The 23,156-nt window shown below is 39.7% G+C and overlaps 1 protein-coding gene across 3 annotated transcripts in view; it reads right to left on the bottom strand.

Annotated features, from left to right (window-relative positions):
* wars2 (tryptophanyl tRNA synthetase 2, mitochondrial) overlaps positions 1 to 20,669 on the bottom strand; it is an 80,192-nt gene extending 59,523 nt beyond the window's left edge. Inside the window, exons 1-2 of one of the 3 annotated variants that reach the window (XR_009645242.1) lie at positions 20,570 to 20,659; positions 15,047 to 15,189 (exon numbers count right to left, since the gene is read on the bottom strand). Coding sequence is in view for 1 of the 3 variants with exons in the window: in XM_060833095.1 (XP_060689078.1) it covers positions 20,570 to 20,662 (93 nt within the window). In the remaining 2 variants the exon portion in view is untranslated. Of the gene's footprint in view, positions 1 to 13,827; positions 15,190 to 20,569 lie in introns of those variants that run through there. The other 2 variants (XR_009645241.1, XM_060833095.1) reach the window with 2 other exon arrangements.
* Between the last annotated feature and the right edge of the window lie 2,487 nt (positions 20,670 to 23,156).

Genomic DNA, 23,156 nt, shown 5'->3' with positions numbered 1-23,156 from the left:
ACTGCTGTCTTCTCTCCTCAAGTAGCTATGGATGTCCTGAAAAACCCTAAAATTAATTTATTGCAATTAAGTGTGTATTTTAAGAATAGAGTCATACAGTTATACAGCACAGAAACAGACCCTTCGGTCCAACTCATCCATTCCAACCAAGTTTCCCAAACGAAACTAGTTCCACTTGCCAGCATTTGGCTCATATCCCTCTAAACCTTTCCTATTCGTGTACCTGTCCAAATGTCTTATAAATGTTGCAACTGTGCCTGCATCTACCATTTCCTCTGGCAGTTCATTCTACATACGAACCACCTCTGTGTGAAAAAGCTGCTCCTCAGGTCCCTTTTAAAATCTTTCTCTTCTCTCCTTAAAAGTATGCCCCCTAATTTTGAACTCCACAACCCTAGGGAAAAGACGTTAGCTTATCACCTTATCTGTGCCTCTTATGATTTTATAAATCTTTACAAGGTCAGCACTCAACCTCCTACACTACAGTGAAAAAAGGCCCAGCCTACCCAGCTTCTCTTTAAAACTCAAACCCTCCAGTCCCAACAACATCCTGGGAAATCTTTTCTAACCCCTCTCCAATTTAGTAATAATCTATAGTAGAATGATCAGAACTGAACACAGTGCTCCAAAAGTGGTCTTACCAATGTCTTGTATAACCTCAACATGACATTCCAACTCCTATACTTAATGGTCTGGGCCATGAAGGCAAACATGCTGAATACCTTCTTAACCACCCTGTCTACCTGTGATACAACTTTCAAAGAACTATGTACCCGAACCTCTGGGTCTATTTGACAAAACTACCCAGCGCCTTGCAATTAAGTGTAGAAGTCCTGCCCTTGTTAGTTTTACCAAAATGCAACATCCATTTATCCAAATTAAAATCCATCTGCCACTCTTCAGCCTATTGATCCAATTAATTAAGATCTCTTTGTAATCTTAGATAACCACCTTCATTGTTGACTATACCACAAGTTTTGGTGTCATCTGCAAACGTACAAACCTAGCATAGATCCCTGCAGAACACCACTGGTCACAGGTAAGGAGGTGTCTGGCAAGTTGGAGGCTTTAAAAAGTGAGGCATTATGTTCCTGCTACAGTCAAAGGTAATACTGAAAAGTGTAGGCAACGATGGATGAACAAATGATGTGGAGGAGCTGGTGTTGGACTGAGGTGGACAAAGTTAAACAACACCAGGTTATCGTTCAACAGGTTTATTTGGAAGCACTAGCTTTCAGAGAACTGCTCCTTCATCTGGTGGTTGCGAAGCAGGACCATAAGACACAGAATAAAACAAGATTACTATGCTATGCAAGTAAAATGATATATTTAACAAGCCTAGATTGTTGTTAAGGCTTTCAGCTTTTAGAATGGTTACAGGTTTCGGTTTTCTCTCTCATACATACACGCATACACCCCCACACTCACACCCACACACGCATGCACCCTCTCACAGGCTTATACCCCATTACAACCAAACACACACTTTACCAAACTTGCACGCACGCAAATACACATTCTCATGTGCACTCAATCACAACACACAGACACACACACAAACACAAGTCAATGGGGTGAACTTACATGTGCAGAATTATATTTGCAGATACATTCTATTTTGCTCAAAAAATGCACAATCTGCAGGCAGACAATGCAGTCAATCCATATAATATTTTGTAAATTCCACTTTGGAAATAGAACCAGTCTGACTCAAGATTGGGATACAGACAGACTCTGATCCCACACCTTTAATTCATTGTCTGAGCTGAGATGCCATCTTTTTCTTTAAAATAAAGTCTTAAGTTATCTTGAGAATGTGACTCAAAAGAAGTTCTAGGATTTACATATTAATGAACCAAAACCTGTAACGCATCCCAAAAGGTGAAAGACTCAACAAGACTCTTTGTTTGTTAAATATATCATTTTACTTGCATGACACTGTAACCTTGTTTTATAAATTCTGTGTGTTATGATCTTGCTTCACAATCACCTGAAGGGGCAGCGTTCTGAATGCTAGTGCTTCCAAATAAACTTGTTGGACTGTAACCTGGGGTTGTGTGATTTTTAACTGGATAAACAAAGACATTGAGGCTCTGGTCAAAATAAGGAACCAGCATAAATTAGGAATGGACAACTGGGATCAAGTGAATCCCTTGAAGAGTATAAAGGATGTAGGATCTTTCTTAAGAGGGAAATCAGGAGGGCAAAAAGAGATATGAGATAGTTTTGGCAGATAAGGTTAAGGATAATCCAAAGAGATTCTATAAAGTAAATTAAGAGCAAAAGAGCAACTAGGGAAAGAATAGGCACCTTAAAAGATCAACAAAGTTGTATATGTGTGGAACCATAGAAGGTGGGAGATATACTAAATGAATATTTCAGGCTGGTTATTATTGTGGAAAACAACATGGAGGCTTGGGCACTCGGGGAAATATATATTGATGTCTTCAAAACAGTCAACATTTCAGAAGATGCTGAGGTCTTAAAAAACAAAGGTGGATAAATCTCTGGGACCTGAACCAAGATATTGTGGAGAGTCAGGAAAGAAAGTGCAGGACTCCTAGAAAATATATCTGTGTCATCTATGGCCACTGGTGAGGTGCCAAGGAATGGAGGGTGACTAATCTTGTCCCTTTATTTAAGGAAGGCTGTAGGAGAAGCCTGGGAACTCTAGACCGATGAATCGGATGTCAGTAGGTAAGTTTTGAAGGGGATTCTGAGAGATAGGATTTATACGTATTTGGAGGGAAAAGGACTGATTAAGGATAGTCAGCAAAGTTTTGTGCATGGGACATCATGTCTCACAAACTGGATTTGAGTTTTTTTGAGGATGTAACCAAAAATGTTGATGATGGCTGAACAGTAAATAATGTCAACATGGGCTTTAGTAAAGCCTTAAACAAGGTTCCGAATGGTAGGCTAATTAGTAAAATTAGATCACATGGGATTCAGGGAGAGCTTGCCAAGTGGATACAAAATGGCTTGAGGGTAGAGACAGAGAGTGGTAGTGGAGGGTTGTTTTTCGGACTGGAGGCCCATCCCTTGTCAGCTGAGAGTACTACAGCTCACTAAGCCCTCCTATTCCAGCGCCTCTCTGCTGCCTGGAACAATGTTATCCAACATAATTCTTGCAAACAATAATCCTTTGAGAAACCAGTGCAATATTGGACTTTAAAATATGTTGTTGCTCCAGCCTGCATTATTCCATGCCAAACCCGTTGGGCGGCATGATGGCTCAGTGGTTAGCACTGCTACCTCACAGTGCCAAGGAACCGGGTTCGAGTTCAGCCTCGGGTGACTGTGTGGAGTTTGCCTATCCTCCGGGCGCTCTGGTTTCCTCCCACATTCCAAAAAGATGTGCAAATTAGATGAACTGGCCTTGCTGAATTTCCCATAGTGTTAGGTGTTATAGGGAAATGAGTCTGGGTGGGTTACTCTTCGGAGGGTCAGTGTGGACTTATTGGGCCGAAGGGCCTGTTTCCATACTGTTGGGAATCTAATCTAATCTTATTACTGCCCAGTAAACTGACTAATGACCCTTGCTGCCTTGTAGATCATTCTAGGGCACTCTCAGGAGCAAGGAACACATTTTATAGGATTGACATTGTTCCTGAGTTGTTGGATTGTGTAGTCAGTAGCGCAGGTCCAACAGTAATTACATTTTGTAGCTTCTTCATTATGGCACATAGCCTTGAACAAGTTTTGGTATCCCGAAGACAGCGGACAATATAAACATTACATGCAAAACATGTTTTAAAATAATAATTAAAATGGAGCTCTTAAAATTTTCCAGTAAGGCAAAATGCATGTGAAAATAATAAAAGGAGATTTGAAATGGTAGATATAACGCGATATCTTAAGGAAAAACCTACCATGTGACAACTGCCACCCCCTCCCCCCAACACGTTGCAAGCGAGATGTACATGGACATTCAAGCCTAATTTTATGGTTAAACTGGGTAAATTAAGCTCCCAAGATTGAATTTCAAATGAAAGTGAAGTTCACAAATATCAATCTCTACACTTTCTATATTGGTTCCATCTGAATCACACACTTGTTGTAAGTACAGCTCCATTTTCAACTCCATGCTTCCTATGGCATGACAGCACTGAAAAAGATTGCATCTTCAGGCAACGGAGTGGAATTGAAAATGATGCTATCAATACATATAAACCCTTTTGGTATTCTATTTTATGAACTGTTATAGCACTTGAGGTTAATAGCTTAGATTCCCTACAGTGCAGAAACAGGCCCTGCAGCCCAAAAAATCCACACCGACCCTCCGAAGAGTAACCCACCCAGACCCATTCACCTACTCCCTACTAATACACCTATCACTGTGGGCAATTTAGCATGGCCAATTCACCTGACCCAATTTGTGCTTAAAATTCTATGTTATTTGTGCCAGTTTCCCAATTTGACCCAATTAATCTAATCTGCACATCTTTTTGGACTGTGGGAGGAAACTAGAGCACCTGTGAGGAAACCCACACAGACACAGGGAGAATGTGCAAACTCCACACAGACAGTCACCTGAAGCTAGAATCGAACCCGGGTCCCTGGCGCTGCGAGGCAGCAGTGCTAACCACTGAGTCACTGTGCTGCCCCACTTAATGGCTCTGAAATTGTTTGGAAAATAAAGGTGAGTTTAACATCTATATGACTCTTGCTCTTAAGCAACTCAACAATTCGCAAGTTGATACACTTCAGGAGGTCCAAACTGCCAAAATTTGTTACAAGATTTTAACCACCAGGCTTGTGAAAATAGGAGCACAAGACCGTGAATTTCAAGATAATGCTGCTCTTTCCTAATGAATATGCACACAGTTAGGATAGGTAGCATCGTTAAAAGTCCATTTAATGATGTTTCTGCAAAGTCAATTGATTTCTCCAGAGCAGGGAAGAAATTGAAATTACTGATACTTATTCCTATGATCAGAAAATTTTGTTCTCATAGGTTCTTTTTTTAAAAATAATACTTCCCTAAATTTTATTTTTAGTTTTCCTCAATTCAAATTTTCATGCTTCTGGGGTTTCTCTTTCTTAATTCAATTAAACTCCTAGGTCATGGGATTCCTTCACTGTCTTTCCTCTTTGTTCTTTAAATTGCTTAAGAATATTGTGAGTCCGATTGTTTACCAAAGTCCTAGATGCCCTGAATTCCTCGCAGTTTCACAACAGGCAATTATTAATTCCCACTTCCATCAATCCTAAAGGCAAAAGATTTTAGCTGAAGTTAAAGGGAGGTAAAGTCTAACAAGGCATGCTGCGGTTGTGGGTATGTTTACCGAGCTGAGAAGTTGGATTTGCAGATGTTTAGTCCCGTCTGGGTGACATCCTCAGTACTCTGGAGTCTCCTGTGAAGTGCTGCTGTACTGTCTCTTCTGGAACTTATTTGGTTCCGTTCCTGCGGCTTCCGGTTGTTCATTGTAGTGGTTGGTTTATTGCGTTTAGGTCTACATGGTTGTTGATGAGTGCCATGCTTCTAGAAATTCTCTGGCTGTCCAATGTATAGCTTGTCCTATGACCGTTGTCTTGTCCTAGTTGAAGTTGTGATCCTTCTCATCTGGGACAGCTGGTCGTGTGATCGTCGCGTTGTTTGTCTGTTAGGCATTTGCGGATGAAGTTGCAGGGATATCGTTCTTGGCATAGACTTTGTCTCAGAATTAACGGCCAGACTTCTCCGACCACTGGGATTCATGACAGCCCATAAACCAACAGTCACGCACAGACAACAACTCACCAGGATAAAAGACCCTATATATCCATCATCTGCAAGGCCAACGTAATTTACAAAATTCCATGCAAAGACTGCAGGAAATACAATATAGGAAAAACAGGCAGATAACCAGCAATCTGCATCAATGAACACCAACTAGCCACTAAACACCACAACCAGCTGTCCCAAGTATTCACACACAGATGGCAAGGACCACAAATTCGACTGGGACAACACAACTATCATAGAACAAGCTACACAGAGGACAGCCAGAGAATTTCTAAAAGCATGACACTCATCCACTGTCTCCATCAACAAAACACATTGACCGAGACCCAATATGCGGCCACTACAACAAACAACCGGAACTGGCAAGCGGAGCAGCAGGAACAGAGCCAAATCATTTGCAGAAGACACAGTACAGCAGCACTTCACAGGAGGCTCCAAAGCACTGAAGATGTCACCGAGGCAGGGGACGAAACATCTGTAAATCAACTTCACAGCTCAGCAAACATACCCCTACCACAGGAACTGGCGACCGAGTGACAAATCTTTATGCAAACCTCGAACAAGGCAGGTTATGAGTTGACACACTCCATCAAATTCTGGGCCAATTATTGACTTACAATGTATTTACTTTATCCCTTCAAATAATTCACTGTTTTTCTGATAACATCCTGCATCATTTTGGAAATGAGGAAACACTTAGTAGCTTGCACGTTTTACTTGAATTCAAGTTAAAAGAAAAAAAAACTATAAAGCCAATTTATAACAATCTTTCTATTTATTTATTTTCTGCTTGCTGCACTGTTGGTTCAGCTGAGTTAACAAGACATTCAATAAATTTCAAATCCAAAAGTTTTGTTAAGTGTAATAAACAGTTTGCAATCAAAGCAAATTATTATGGAACTTGCCAAGACATGGTCAATAAGAAGCTTTGAGGAACCTGTTTAAGGAAAGACCATGTATTTCACCTAATACATACTTCTAAGTACAGGAAGCAGTCACTGAAACCACCTTAATTATGGGGTGGAAAGAAAATCACATAACAATCCAGTACCAGAGAATAGATTACATTTAATTGAAACAAATAACTTAGTATTTTGTGATTCTGAACCCAGGTTTTGAACAGAGAGAAAAGATCTTTGCATTAATCTATTAGAGATTTCCTATTGTAATCTATATCTTAAGTGTTCAAAGCTACCATTACACAACCACATCATTTCCATTCTTATTTTTGAATCAGTAGTTACTCATTTATTACAAATTATTTTAAAATTTTAGACGAGAGCATATTTTTCCCTTTCAAACTGAATTTTGGATTTGTGAAGGATAAAGTGGTACACTTACTGCACTTAAAACTTTACAGTATGCCTCTAAATAAGACCATATTGCTCATTTTATATATTTTACAAGGCTTTCATCCCATTATTTTGCCAGGACCCTTGGGACAGTCCACCTGGCATTTCTAATATTACATGGAACTACAGTTCATGGTTTGATCCTGTTTTACCTTGTGATTTAAAAGTTCTTGAGCGGGAAATATCAGCTTTGAAGAAAAAAAACTGTACAAAAAATGTAGATGTATTATTTTAGTCTGCAGAGAAGAACAGGGGAGGGAAAACAGACAAGTTATAAATTTCAACCATTTCTAACCAGTTCAGTAACGTGCTACTGTATTGGCTGTTAGAAAATATATACAATGGCAATAAAATGTTTCTGCATATCTTGGGACATGAGTACTTCAATAATGTCTGCTATTATTGGAATAAAAACTGTGCATGTATGCTCAAAACATAAAACAGCACCTGGTTTAGCATGTAATGCCTTCTACTCTATTCCATGTATATTACTACATAAGAGTTCTTTAATTTCTAGGCTACAGTGAATCTTGTGTCAACAGCTGACCAACACACTCTCCCTTTCACCACTGTCTATATTCATTGAGAGTGTCAGCATGGATTTGTGAGGGGCAGATCATGCCTTACAAATCTTATGGAGTTCTTTGAGGTGGTGACATGATAGGTTGATGAAGGTGGTGTACGTGGTCTTCAGCAAGGCATTTGATTACGTTCCCCATGATAGGCTCATTCAGAAAGTTAGGAGGTGCAGAGAAATCTGGCTGTCTGGATTCAGAATTGGTTGGCTGACAGAAGGCTATGGTTGTAGATGGAAAATATTCTGCCTGGATGTCAGTGGTAACTGGTGTCCCGCAGGGCTCTATTCTTGGGCCTCTACGCTTTGTAGTTTTTATAAATGACTTGTATGAAGAGATTGAGGGGTGGGTTAGTAAATTTGCTGATGACACAAAGGTTGGAGGAGCCGTTGATAGTATCAAGGGCTATTGCAGGCTGCAGCGTGACATAGACAGGATGCAGAGCTGGGCTGAGAAATGACAGATGCAGTTCAACTTGGATAAATGTGAAATGATGCACTTTAGAAGGTTGAACTTGAATGCTGAATATAGGATTAAAGACAGTATTCTTGGCAGTGTGGAGGAACAGAGGGGTCTCGGTGTGCAAGTACATAGATCCCTCAAAGTTGCCACCCAAGTGGATGGGGTTGTTAAGAAAGCATATGGTGTTTTGGCTTTCATTAACAGGGGAATCGAGTTTAAGAGCCATGAGGTTTTGCTGCAGCTCTACAAGACCCTGGTGAGAACACACTTGGAATATTGTGTCCAGTTCTGGTCGCACTATTATAGGAAAGATAGAAAGGCTTTGGAGAGGGTGCAAATAAGATTTACCAGGGTGCTGCCTGGACTGGAGGGCTTGTCTTACAAAGAGAGGTTGACTAAGCTCGGACTTTTCTCTCTGGAGAGAAGGAGGAAGAAAGGTGACCTGGTTGAGGTATACAATGAGACGTATGGATAGAATCAATAGCCAGAGACTTTTTCCCAGGGCAGGATTGACTGGCACGAGGGCCATAGTTTTAAGTTGTTAGGAGGAAGGTATAGAGGAGATGTCAAAGGTAGTTTCTTCTCAAAGAGAGTAATTGCCATTGGTGGTGGTGGAAGCAGAATCATTAGGCACATTTAAGTGACTGCTGGACATGCTCATGGACAGCAGTGAATTGAGGGGTGTGTAGGTTAGGTTATTTTATTTTAGGTTAGGAATAATCCTCGGCACAACATCGTGGGCCGAAGGGCCTGTTCTGTGCTGTACTCTTCTATGTTTTATGTTCTATGAGGTGCTCTCAATAAATAGCACAAGGTCCCAGATATGGTGAAGTCCACATTGAAATCAATTTGCCTAAAAATCTATTTTGGTAGCGGATGATTTTACCAGATTTCACCCACATCAGCGAGACCATCTCATCTCTGAAGAATCATTACCAAAACCTTGAGCATTTTGTTAACCCAAATCTCCTCCCTTCTACTTTCATTCAAACTTGTGCAATGTCTGTTTATCCTTCAGACTTCAAGTTCCATGAAGTTGCTTCGTTATCTGCTCAGGCTCCTTCAGCCCGACCCAACCTCCATTCGTAAGCATGGCCAAACTCCAACATTCTACACACAACCCATCTACCAACTTTCTGCTTTTAACAAAAGCCAATCTTTGAAAACTTCATTTTTTTTAACCTAGAAACATAAAGCATAGTAGCAGGAGTAGCCCTTCAGACCTGCTCTGTCATTTAATATGATCAAGGCTGACCATCCAACTCAGTACCATGTTCCTGCTTTTACCCCAATCTTTTGATCCCTTTAGTCTGAAGAAATATTTCCGTCTTTCTTGAGAGTCTTTGATGTCCACAAGCTTAATTCCTACAGTGTGGAAGCAGGCCATTCAGCCCATTGAGTCCACACCGACCCTTCAAGAACATCCCGCCAGACTCACCCCTTTAACCCTATCCCTATAACTCTGCATTCTTCCATATCCCTGTCCTAAAAGGACTAATGTTCATCCTTTGACTGTGATCCCTGGTTCTGGACTCCCTGGTCAATGAGAACACCCTTTCTGCATCTGGCCGATCTAATCCATTAGGATTACATCTGTCTCATTCTTCTAAACACCACTGAATATGGTCCTAACTGATCCAGTCCCTCCCTATATGTCAGTCCCATCAATCCAGGAATCAGTCTGGTAAAGCTTTTTATACTCCCTCAATAACCAGGAAATCCTTCCTCAAGCGGAGAAAACAAAATTGCACATAATACTCCAGGTGTGGTCTTACCAGTGCCCTGTATAAATTACAGCAAGACATCCCTGTTCTTGCACTCCAATCCTCTTGCTATGAAGGCCAACATACCATTTGCCTTCTTTACCACGTGCTGTATCTGTATGCTTATTTCAACCAATTATCATAAAAGGATACCCAGGTCTCGTTAGATCTCTATCTTTCCCACGTTATTATCATTTAGATAATGTGCCTGACTAGCTGTGGTACGAAAGTGGATAACTTCACAATTATCCACATTATACTGCATCTGCCATGTGTTTGCCCACTTACTTAACTTGTCCACACTAAAGCTTGGCTGTATTCACCTCACAGCATACTCTCCCACCCAGCTTTGTGTCATCCACAAACTTGGTGATATGATGTGCAGTTTCCTCAATGAAATCGTTAATATACATTCTGTCTTGCTAACCTTAGATGCTGCAACCATCACTCTACACTGTAACAATCGAAAACATCTCCACTTTCATTGTAAAAAAAAGGGTCATTCTTCTGTTTAGTCCAACTTACCATCACCATTGATACCTGTACTAATTTACTTCGAATTAGTCAGATTCGCAATGGTCTTCACACTATGACACAGGCAATTTCCAACCTCTGTTTCAATGGTACACTCCCTAGTTCAAATATCAGTTTACAACTGCTCACTTTCCTGGAAATTTCCTACAATTTCAAGAACATTTCCAAACCTTCTTTTCCTTATCACAAAATCAAAATAGAAACACTATGTCCTGCAGCTAGACTGGAACAGGAAACTGGTGCCACCCATGTTTTCATTTTGCACCCACTGAAAGGCTGACACCCACTTGCTCATGTGGCTCTTTGCTTACTAACTCAGAGGCCATCATGTGTGGTTCTTCATTGTCACCCTCCCACTTGCCACTCTGTTATTTCAATTACGTGGAACAAACAGCAAGGAAGTGGGGCAGCGAATGGCAGGGAGACAATGAGGGTTGCGGAGGAGTGAAGTGGTAAGCAGGGGTCAACCAAGTGTTAAAGACTAGGGCAGAAAATAACCCATGATCCTAGGATTTTTGACTGGTGCTTTGAGGTTAAATATTGTGTGACAATTACAATGTTTAAACATATTAGGTTGATGGAGTCACATCAAGCACCTGTACTTTGGAAAATGTTTGAAAAAGAACAATTTTATTGCTGTTTCAATTATTAAAGTATCTTTGACTTGCTCAATGCTACTCATGGGCTTATTCCTTGATGCAGAACACTAACTGTGGTGTTGCTGCCTGTGATGTCACAGGCACTGCAACTTCATGTGGGGGCGAGTGTGCCCCCAGCAATTTTGGTGGCAACAAGCACAGCCTACACAAAGTGCTGTTAACATATAGGTCCAGCAATAATTATGGAGCTATGTTTCAAATACTTACTGCAATTTCTTTCTCCACAGACAGCACCAGACCTGCTGAATATTTGTATCATTTTTGGTTTTATTGCAGCCTTTCAACATCTGCAGTATTTTGTTCTTGTTCTTTCCATCACAAACTATCTCTTGGATATCTGTCGCTTGTAACTTCAACCCAAATGTCTGACAATAAACATAAGCAGTTTATGAACTCCAAAAAAAAGACACATGCTTGACAGCTTCTAAATTTCCATCTACTCCATTCACAGGTATACTGTCTCCCTCTTCTGTCCTGACTTTGCAAAGTGCATCTCCTTCCCACGGTCCAAGTATATGTTTGCTCAATCTCATCTTGTCGCAGTCACAATAATCCAATTACTCCTTCTAGATCTATTTTCAAACCTAAACTCTGGAGTTGCGTTTTGAAAAATAGCTATCATTACATCTTCCTTCAAAAAAATATTCTAAATTCCTTCACATTTCCTGACATGGCCTTTTATATCAAGGTAACCACTCAACTCTACGTTTAATACATCCTAATCTGGTCTCATCTGTTTATTCCATTGAGACTCTTCTGGAAAGTATTACCAGTAATGTCTTGTGATTACTACAAACACAGCATACTATGATTCTTTATCTTGCTTAATCTGACATTTAGTATTTTGGAACCATTTATTCATAGTTTCTCCACAGCTTCTCCTTTGTGCTCCATTTCATTGTAATTCACTGTTGTCTCCATTTTTCACGTTCCCAACATGACTTCCTTGAATGAATTCCTCTCCTGTGCTATTGTCCCATTTTATTTCCCATTTCTGTTTAACATTTGGGAAACAAATTATTTTGTTATTCCATAATCCCATCCATCAGACTATTCCTGCAAATTCTCACTGCAATTGCCCCACACCGGTAACCAAGTCCAAGCTCATTTTAATACTTGCATTCTGTCTCATTAGTCTTTCTGTTAAATAAGTTCAGTGGTTTACTAAAAACAAAGGGAGTCACCATTTGCTTGAGGAAAATATATTTTTTAATAAAATATCCATTATCTTTCCATGGCCTAAATAGTTCTTACATTGCATATATGGTACACTCTGAAAAAGGAAACAATTTCATAAGCATCACTAATACCAAAGCAATCTGAAACTTCAGCACTTTTCTGAAATTTGTAATTCAATTGACGGAAAGGTAATTATCTTGAATACTGTATACTCACTCTCATCTCTCATGAACTGGAACTGAACAAAATCACATTAAGAACCTTGCTTAATCAGTAATGCAGAAGAACTGCTGGGATACACCTACTCTATCACTGACATGTTGTCAGCTCACAGAATTTTTAAAAAGTCTGCTCCAATTAGAAAAGATAGCTTATAAAATGTCTAATCAAAGTTATAAATCGTGCACGTATAATTTCTGCAACTCATAAGGAAAATTCTCACTGCTTTACATCTAGTAGCTTGTAAGGGATTCCTTTTTTGTGGGATGTACTCTACAGTCAGTGGTTCTACTGTAATGTGTCCTCAAAAAAACATCTGTTTCACACATGGTTTCTGAAAGCTAAAGTGACTAGCATTTTTGCATGTGACAAGTAAACACACATTCTTTCAATCTCAAGTCGAATTTACTCATAAATTATCCAAGGCCTAGCAAAGCTGAAAAGCATGCTAATTTTACAGCTGATTTTTTATTCATTGGGTAAGGTGTTGGGGAGAATCAACTGGCAACTGCTCTTATCTGAAAAATCCTGTCATTACAACATTTATGTAAATAGTACTCAGAAAGAAAGGGGTAGGGTGAAGTGACAGGGGAGTTACTTTGGAATTATGTTGACAACAAAGAAAGCTGAAAGACAACAAATAATAATAAAAAAGAAACTTGACAGTAAAAGAAAATAAAGGCATTACACAGAGTTAATATCAAAAGATTCAGAGAGAAGATGGCTGGAAATACTATAGATACAAAGTAAGAGCTGGTCTGCTCCAATTACAACATTTAGCTAGTATAGAATCTAATATTCAAAGAACATATCATATGAAATAACAAAGACATGCTGGGAATTAGAACATACTTTGTGTACAAAGTGCAATTGTTTAAAAGTAATATTATCCATATTCAATTCAATTATTAGCATGAACAATATATCCCATTAAGATGGCTGGTTTTTTTTGAAAGCTATAAATATTTGAATTTTCTTTTTAGGAAACCAAATTCTTCCAATCACAGATAAGGAACAAAAATGACTTTATTTCTCTGAGTACAAAATAAAGAAGCTTAAATGAACATGGCTTTATCATTCATTCAATCTGTTGTTGCAACTTTTTCAACTAGTCTTGCAAAGACAAAAGCTGGGACCAATATACCAACAACATCAGGTTCATTGATCTGAAATCATAAAATCATAGAATCTCTACAGTATGGAATGTTAACTATTTTTCTCCAGAGATGCTGCCAATCTCACTACTTTCAGCATTTTGCCTTTTTTATTTCAGATTTTGATTATCTGCATTAAAGTTGGAACCATATCTATCTACTTTATATGGAATCAAACAACTTTTCTGTCTGAAGTGGTCAACTACATAATTTGAATTTAAGCTAAAATAATAAGCCAGCAATTTAAATTTAAGACATTGGTAACCATTCCATAGAGTTTTCCAATTAAGGACCATACTCATTGTTTTGCACTACATCAAAACAAATCATATAAAACCCGACTTTACATCAAACTTAAAATGCTTAGAACCAGGAAGTTGTGGCAAATTCCATTTGGACTTACAAGAAAGAAGTTCAGTGTTTTGAGCCATAGACATCTTCCCAGTCGGAGGTGAAATGACACTCCAGAATATGTTTTTAACCTCAATAATTATGGGAATGCAATAAGTTACAACCACATCTCACATCCCATTGCATTCACAATTAATTGATTTAATATGCAAGTTGGGAGGAAGAACAGGTAAAATGACTGTACCTTGGAATGTGAATAGCAGTGATTTAGGAGAGCCTGAATCAAATAAGAGGATGAGACCAGAGCTGCTATTGCTTCACATTTCTAGCAAGACAGACATCTCTCTTCAGAAAATTAGCTAGGTTCGCCTTGTTTTCCTTTATTCTGCTTCTTTCCAAATACCCACACAGTCCCCGCCCCTCAGCCCACCAAAGCCACAAACCCATTCATTCTCTTTTGCAAGTTTTAGTCCTATGTTTCCTTATTCTCTTCCACTTTTCATTCTTTGATTTTTCTCCCTTTAGTATTTAATGACATTATAACTGCAAAACCTCATTTGGGGTGGAGAGAGGAGGCAAAGAGGACACAACAAATGACTCAACCATTAAGAGGAAAATATTCGACCAGAAATTGAGTGCAAGATTACAGTGAAAAAAAAGTCAGAGATTGCAGCTGGGGATATGTGCTGGGGAGGGAAGAAAAAATTGCTGGACCTATGGAGATAATGGAGATTTTTTATTTGATTACTTTAATGCAAAATACATGAGCCATTCAGCACTCTTTCATATTTTATGGATAATGAGATAGGTTTGCAGCAAATTGTGCAATTAATCCTCCCCAAGATTTACATGGTTGTAACTTCATTTTTTTTTGGTACCCAGTGCAAAATATGGGGTCCCAACAAGGCCTCTACAAAGGCTTTTAGGAACTCAATTAGTTTCACTTTCTAAAAGTCAGGAATATATTTAAGTCTATGAATAATTGATTGGTCCCTTTAATGGAGAATAAATATGAGCAATTAGCACTCTTTACACTTTATGAACAGTGTGAATTTGTGCCAGATATGAACCTTCTAAATAATGTTATCCTTTGCCTATTGTGCTGGTTGTCCTGCTGATTGACACAGTCGTCCATAAAGTATTTCCAAATGTAGCCACTGATATCTCATTCTTTTCCTTATCCTTCATTCCCATCATATGTTGGTCTTCTGCACTGAGAAAGAGTAAGGAAATAACTGTCATGTTTCAGCAATCCAGCCTTGAAAATACAATAATGCCAAGCCTTCATTGGGGGTAATGACCAAAAATTGCATTCCTTTAAGAACTTTCACTTAAAAATTGGTACATTTTAAAGGTTACATAAATATTTGACAAAATGTAATTATGTAGCCTCACTTAGCTGTACATTACAAAAAAACTTTCAAAGCATTTCCAATTAATTACTTCTGAAATGCTAGCATTGTTATGAAGACAAACATAGCACTCAAAACACATGCAAGATTCACAGAGAGATCTTGTCTTTTATCTGGAGATGTTGATTCAGATATAAATATTTCTTACTTTGATCAGTGCCATAGAAGTTTCCATATCCACCTGAACAAGATTATATAGATTTGCTATTGTACGTAATCTGAAAGATTTCACCTCCAATAATGCAACATATTCTTAGTATTGTGTTGCTGAAGGCTTTGCAGTGGAAACTGAATGCAAGTCATGATTTGGAGATGCCGGTGTTGGACTGCGGTGTACAAAGTTAAAAATCACACAACACCAGGTTATAGTCCAACAGGTTTAACTGGAAGCCCACTAGCTTTCGGAGCGTCGTTCCTTCATCAGGTAATAGTGGAGGACTCAATCCTAAAACACAGAATTTATAGCAAAAATTTACAGTGTGATGTAACTGAAATTATATATTGAAGCATACCTTGATTGTCTGTTGAGATTTTCATCTGTTTGAATACCATGATAGTTTTATTTCTTTCATGTGTAAATCACAAAACTTCTTTTTTAAAAAGTTGCATTCTCGGGTTAGCTGTAACAATGGGTGATAGCTAGACAATATGTTGAAGGTGTTAGCCCCCTGTGTTCTCTGTCTATGTCATGATGTCTAGATTGATTCTAATCTAAAAAGTGAGAATGCAACTTTTTTAATAAAAGGTTTTGTGATTTACACATGAAAGTGAAACTATCATGGTATTCAAACAGATGAAAGTCTCAACAGACAATCAAGGTATGCTTCAATATATAATTTCAGTTACATCACACTGTAAATTTTTGTTATAAATTCTGTGTTTTAGGATTGAGTTCTCCAGTATCACCTGATGAAGGAGCGACGCTCTGAAAGCTAGTATGCTTCCAATTAAACCTGTTGGACTATAACCTGATGTGTGATTTTTGACTGAATGCAAGGTTGTCTGACTCAGGTGCAAATGCTTTCACTGAGCCAAGTTAACACATGTACTTTTAACAATCACTCTACAGAGATTGAGAGCAGATTGTTAAAATTTTATGGGTTTAACAGTACTGCAATTGCTGAAATTATTGTAGAATAATCTAAGGATAATTAATTCCACAATCTGACGAGAAGACAGTGATATTAGTGATAAGTGTAAGGCAGTTGGTTTGCAACAAACATTAAAATAAATTATATTTTCTTTAACTATTTTAAAAGTTATGATTTTCAAACCATTTGCCTTAAAACAGAATTCATATTCTGATAAACACAGACATCATCACTTGGTAAAATGTGACCCAGATGGACATTTTTTTTAAAATTCTGTGTTCAGTCTCTTTAAAATTCAGCTTATCCAGAGCTTTGTTGCTCATATCTTGATACTCCTCAAAACCTACAAATTTGACCGAGCTTTTAGTCATCTTCCCTAAAACCCCTTTATGTAGGTTAGTGCTAATTTTGTTTGATGGTGGTCTTGTGAAGTGCCTTGCAGTGTTTTACTTTGTTAAACATGCATAATTTAATAATAACCCTGAGATACTCAACTATTGAAACTTGAAGTTTTGCTCTTCCCATCTCTTTAGAACCAAGGAAAAAAAAAGTGGGAAAAAGTGAGTTTGATTAAGGTGTCAATATAAAGCAAATTGTAGGAGGAAAGGGTGATATTATACACTGACTAGGCTGGGTATGAGTAAAACTGTAATTGAATATCTTGTACAGTGCTGCGATATTTATACCATAATGAACCAAGGCCTGATTCCAATGAAACTAAAATACAACTGCTTCAACTCAACAATGGTAGGCTGATACAATTGTGGTCTTTGAAATATTACTTTATAATAACACTGCAGCAATTAACCAACATTAATTGTCCACTTCTCATTGGTAGTCTCTATCTTACATGTCAGTCATGACTCAACTGGTAACATGCTTGTCTCAGTGACAACATTTGGTGTTCTAGTCCCACTCTGGCATTTGAGCACAAAATTCTGAATTCCACTGCATTACTTAAGATGTGTCATCTTTCAGATGAAATGTTAAAATCAAGACAACATCTTTCCTCTTAAATGGATGTCAAAGGATCCTGAGGCACTATTTCAAAGAAAAACAAAAGGAGTTATCCTTAGGATCCCTGCCAACATGCATCCCTGAATCAACATCACAAAAGCAAATAACTTGGTTGTTATCACACAGCTATTTGTGGGAGTGCACTGTGTGCAACTTGGCTGGCACATTTCTTATGTTATAACATTAACTATACATCAAAGTACTTTATTGGCAGTGAAGAGCATATATTGTATTGAAGCACTACATCAATGCCATTTTTAAAAATTCTGTAACTCCCTTCCTATATTTCACCACTTACATCTCCATCTTTAAAAATCTCACAATGCTTCTGAATTAAGTGCTCCATCACTACTTCTAACGATCACTCCATGACTCAACAATCACATCACTTGCAAATATCCATTTTATTTTCTTTCGTGATCATTTTATTTCATCTTTCATGTAATTTCCTTCTTACTCCACTCCCTAGTAAAGAAGGGTATGTATACATGGAATTTGTTAAATTTCAAGCAGTTGTTTTATTTGGGTATATTTTGACTTACCACAGAGAAACAAGAACAAGGTTCCCCATGGGAGACTGGGTGGCAAGATTAGATCTCATGGAATACAGGGAGATTTGGATACAGAACTGGCTCAAAGACAGAAGGTGGTGGTGGAGGGTTGTTTTTCAGACTGGAGAGCTGTAACCAGTGGAGTGCCACAAGGATCAGTGCTGGGTCTTCTACTTTTTGTCATTTACATAAATGATTTGGATGCGAGCATAAGAGGTACAGTTAGTAAGTTTGCAGATGACACCAATATTGGAGGTGTAGTGGACAGTGAAGAGGGTCACCTCAGGTTACAACAGGATCTGGGCCAATGGGCTGAGAAGTGGAAGATGGAGTTTAATTCAGAAAAGTGAGAGGTGCTGCATTTTGGGAAAACAAATCTTAGCAGGACTTATACACTTAATGGTAAGGTCCGAGGGAGTGCTGCTGAACAAAGAGACCTTGGAGTGCAAGTTCACAGCTCCTTGAAAGTGGAGTTGCAGGTAGATAGGATAGTAAAGAAGGCGTTTGGTATGCATTGGTCACAGTATTGAGTACAGGAGTTGGGAGGTCATGTTGCGGCTGTACAGGACATTGGTAAGGCCACTGTTGGAATATTGCACGCAATTCTGGTCTCCTTCCTATCGGAAAGATGTTGTGAAACTTGAAAGGGTTTAGAAAAGATTTTGCAAGGATGTTGCCAGGGTTGGAGCATTTGAGCTACAGGGAGAGGCTGAACAGGCTGGGGCTGTTTTCCCTGGAGCATCGGAGGCTGAGGGGTGACCTTATAGAGGTTTACAAAATTATGAGGGGCATGGATAGGGTAAATAGGCAAAGTCTTTTCCTTGGGGTCAGGGAGTCCAGAACTGGATGACATAGGTTAAGGATGAGAGGGGAAAGATATAAAAGAGACGTACAGGGCAACTTTTTCACACAGAGGGTGGAACGTGTATGGAATGAGCTGCCAGAGGAAGTGGTGGAGGCTGGTACAATTGCAACATTTAAGAGGCATTTGGATGGGCATATGAATAGGAAGGGTTTGAAGGGATATGGGCTGGGTGCTGGCAGGTAGGACTAGATTGGGTTGGGATATCTGGTCGGCGTGGACGAGTTGGACCGAAGGGTCTGTTTCCATGCCGTACATCTCTATGACTCAATAATAAATAAAGAACAATGATTTCTTTTTTTCTTCTATGACTGATGACAGGTGCAACCAAATGTTATAGGCTGGGAATTTGTCTGGCTTGGACAACATTATAAAGCTGAATTAGCAGATTCAATTCAACTGATAGTCAGAATGAAGCTCTAAACAAAAGGCAAAGAACTGCAGATGCTGGAAAACAAACAAAAAACAGAAATTGCTGGGGAAACTCAGGAAGTCTGCCAGCATCTGCGAACAGAAAGCAGTCAACATTTCAGGTCCAGTGAGCCTTCTTCAGAAAGGATTTTTCCTCTCGATAGATGCTGCCTGACCTGAATTTTGCCAGCAATTTCTGCCAGAATGAAGCTCCCTGGGTTAACAAGTAATACTAATTCAGCTGGTTGTAATACTTACACTCAAAAGAAAAGAATCATCAGCATCAATTGCTTACACAAGAATATTATGTGGCGGTGCCGGTGTTGGACTGGGGTGGAAAAAGTTAAAAAATCACAACACCAGCTATAGTCCAACAGGGTTATTTGGAAGTACAACCTATCGGAGCACTGCTCCTTCATCAGCTAGCTACCTAACAAAGGAGCAGTGCCCCGAAAGGTTGTACGTCCAAAGAACCCTATTGGACGGTAACCTGGTGTCATGTGATTTTTAACTTTGTACACAAAAATAGTATAGCCACAAAGTTTCCTTCCTATCTGTGCTGGAAGATTCAAGTCCCATTTGCCCTGGAGATGCATCTCCACATAATATATATGAACATGCTGATTAAAAGTAGGTATTTATTCATTTTTTTAAAATATAAACTACATACTATTGGGGCTGCAAATTCTAGAAGCACCATAGTTATCCAAAATGATAACTGCAGCAATTCAACCACTGCTTTTACTTTACACACCTAACAATCCATCAGTTTACAATCTAGGTACAGCCAACAATAGCAATACACATAATTGAATTAAATGTTAAAATGAAGTACTCGCAAATCTAAATTACACAACACATTGATTCAGGAGATCAGAAAAGCAACGATTCGACTTCCTCCCTGCACCCAAAGTGTCACTGCGCGATAGATTACCAACCAGATATATTTATATTCCCTTCACACATACTTATACTAGCCGTATGGTTGCAGCTGGGGACCAGAGGGAGAACAGAAACTATTCTTTGTTTCAGGGACAAGATAATCTTGCAACAGCAACATGATCGTGGTCCCCGTAACATTTGTGTCACAGCCCCCGGATCCAAAGCAGGGGGCCAGCCCATGCAGCAAAGCCTCACACTCCCCGGCTATCAGTGAGCACAGGCCGCGCTGCTCCGGCTCACTGCCTGGGCAGGTTTGGGGGGAGTCACCGCAGATTCACAACGAAAGGCTTCGGGGTGGCGCAAATACCTTTGGTGCCAGGCTAGATTCGACGCGGAAAGATCCAACCCCGAGTTTAGAAACTGGAAACCTCATCACCCTCTTCACAACGGGCGCCGCCATCTTCAGGTTAAAGGTCAGCAGTGAGGTCGTGTGACATCACCGCGGAGGCCCCTTTGCCTTGGTGGACCATCAGGGTCAGTGTCTGATCAATGTCTGGCTGAAGGATTGTATACTTCTCATTCCCTCAGCAAATTAACAAAGGGTTAAACCTTCGATGCTGTTGCATTCAGCATGAAGTCAGGGACATAAATCTGGTGAAAATAAGCTGTTTCTAACATCTAGAGTTGCATTAACTGCAAAACAAATGCAAGTGAATCAAAGCAATCCCTACTGTGCTGGGTAGTCTTTATCTCCCTATTTGAATGTCATTGAGTCATAGAGCTTTACAGCAAGAAAAAAAAACCTTCAGTCCATCATGTCCATGCCAGTCATCAAACATCTATTTATTCCAATTCTGTTTCCTTGCACTTGGTGTGCTACGGTGTTTCAAGCATTCATTGTAGATCTTAAATATCTTCAGGGTTCCCTCCTCTGCCACACTTCTGGACAGTGAGTTCCAAATTAGAGACAAAAAAATCCCTGCAGATGCTGGAATCCAAAGTAGACAAAGTAATGGTCCTGAAAAAGGGTTAATACCCAAAACATTGACTTCTCCACCTTCTGATGCTGCTTGGCTTGCTGTGTTCTTCCAGCCTTCTGTTTGACTACAATGAGTTTCAGATACCCAGAACCCTGAAACAAAATTCCTCAAGTCTCCTCAAAACTGCCTTGACTAAGGAAAGATTTCTCCCGATTTACTCTATGAATGCCCCTCATAAATTTGCACACCTCAATCAGATCCCCTTTCAGCCTTCTCTGCTCTAAGAAAATCTCCAACCAACTAGTCTCTTTTCATAGCTGAATCTCTGCAGCCCAGACAACATCTTGATGAATTAGGCTACTACCCATATCACTGGGTGGGTACTTCATCATGGATTTTTAGGTCATCACAGCCCCTGTACTTTTGTATCTTAATTCCATCGTCTTGCTAAACTCTATTGTGTATTAGGAGGCTTTTGGAAAAGAAGTCAGACACCAAGTGCTCTAGCTCCTGAATTTAATGACATTAGCGAGTTTTGTGAGATTTGTAGCTTGGGTTGAGGATGTGGATGTAGGTTTGCTCACTGAACTGGAAGGTTCATTTTCAGACGCTTCATCACCATACTAGGTAACATCTTCAATGATGAGAAAAAGAACAGGAAATGACATCACCAGAAATGACATCACCAATCCAAGGAAACCCAAACATATAAATAGAAAGCAGGAAACACCAGCAGTGCTTCGTGTGGAGGTTCACTGAAGATGTTACCTAGTATCGTGACAAAATGTCTGAAAATGAACCTTCCAGCTCAGCAAGCAAACCTACATCCAAAATTTAATGACACCTTTATACACTGTGCATGCCTATAACGTATGAATACATTACAAGGATCGTGAGACTGAAGTGAATCCAGAAGCTGAAGAACATTAGCAAATTTGTTTCAGTATAGTCGCAATACTGGCATCTACCCAGTAATATGGTCAAATTTCCCAGAGCCATCCTATCCATAAAAAGCAGGGTTGTGGAAGGACTCATTGACAATGCTATCAAGTGGGAGTGACAAAGCAACAAACTGCTCACACATGCTCAGTTTTGCTTCTGCTAGAGAAACTCATCATCTGCCCTTATCTTAGCTTTGGTCCAAGTATAGAGTGAACTCATGTAAGGGGAGAGTGACTAGCCTTGATATCAAGGAGAAAGTGAGGACTGCGGATGCTGGAGATCAGAGCTGAAAATGTGTTGCTGGAAAAGTGCAGCAGGTCAGGTCGCACCCAAGGAGCAGGAGAATCGACGTTTCGGGCATGAGCCCTTCTTCAGGAATGAGAAAAGTGTGCCAAGCAGGCTAAGATAAAAGGTAGGGAGGAGGGACTTGGGGGAGTTTCCCCTCCCCCCAACTTGTCTCAGTCCCAACCCTCGAACTCAGCACCACCTTCCTAACCTGCAATCTTCTTCCTGACCTCTCTGTCCCCACCCCACTCCGGTCAATCACCCTCACCTTAACTCCTTCCACCTATCACATTTCCAACGCCCCTCCCCTCAAGTCCCTCCTCCCTACCTTTTATCTTAGCCTGCTTGGCACACTTTCCTCATTCCTGAAGAAGGGCTCATGCCCGAAACGTCGATTCTCCTGCTCCTTGGATGCTGCCTGACCTGCTGTGCTTTTCCAGCAACACATTTTCAGCCTTGATATCAAGCCAGCATTTAACTGAGTATAGCATCAAGAAGAACAGCAAAACTGACATTAATGGAAATCACGGGAAATTTCTCCACTGGTCGGACTCATCCCTATCTCAAATGTCTATTTCAGTCCCAGTATATCGCTATAGGAACTCCTCAGCATAGTGTCCTAGCTCTATTCATCACTCTTCAGGTACCAAAGCAGACTATGTTCATTTGCAGGAATATCTAGCTTTGTCTGAAAATTAGGAAGTGACATTTGTTCTTGGCAAGTGCCAATAAAGGCCATCTCCAACA

The sequence above is a fragment of the Hemiscyllium ocellatum genome, chromosome 12, assembly GCF_020745735.1.
Source record: "Hemiscyllium ocellatum isolate sHemOce1 chromosome 12, sHemOce1.pat.X.cur, whole genome shotgun sequence".
In the NCBI taxonomy this organism is placed as follows: domain Eukaryota; kingdom Metazoa; phylum Chordata; class Chondrichthyes; order Orectolobiformes; family Hemiscylliidae; genus Hemiscyllium; species Hemiscyllium ocellatum.
Note: the sequence above shows the minus strand (reverse complement) of the source record. Positions and strands in the feature narration are given on the sequence as shown.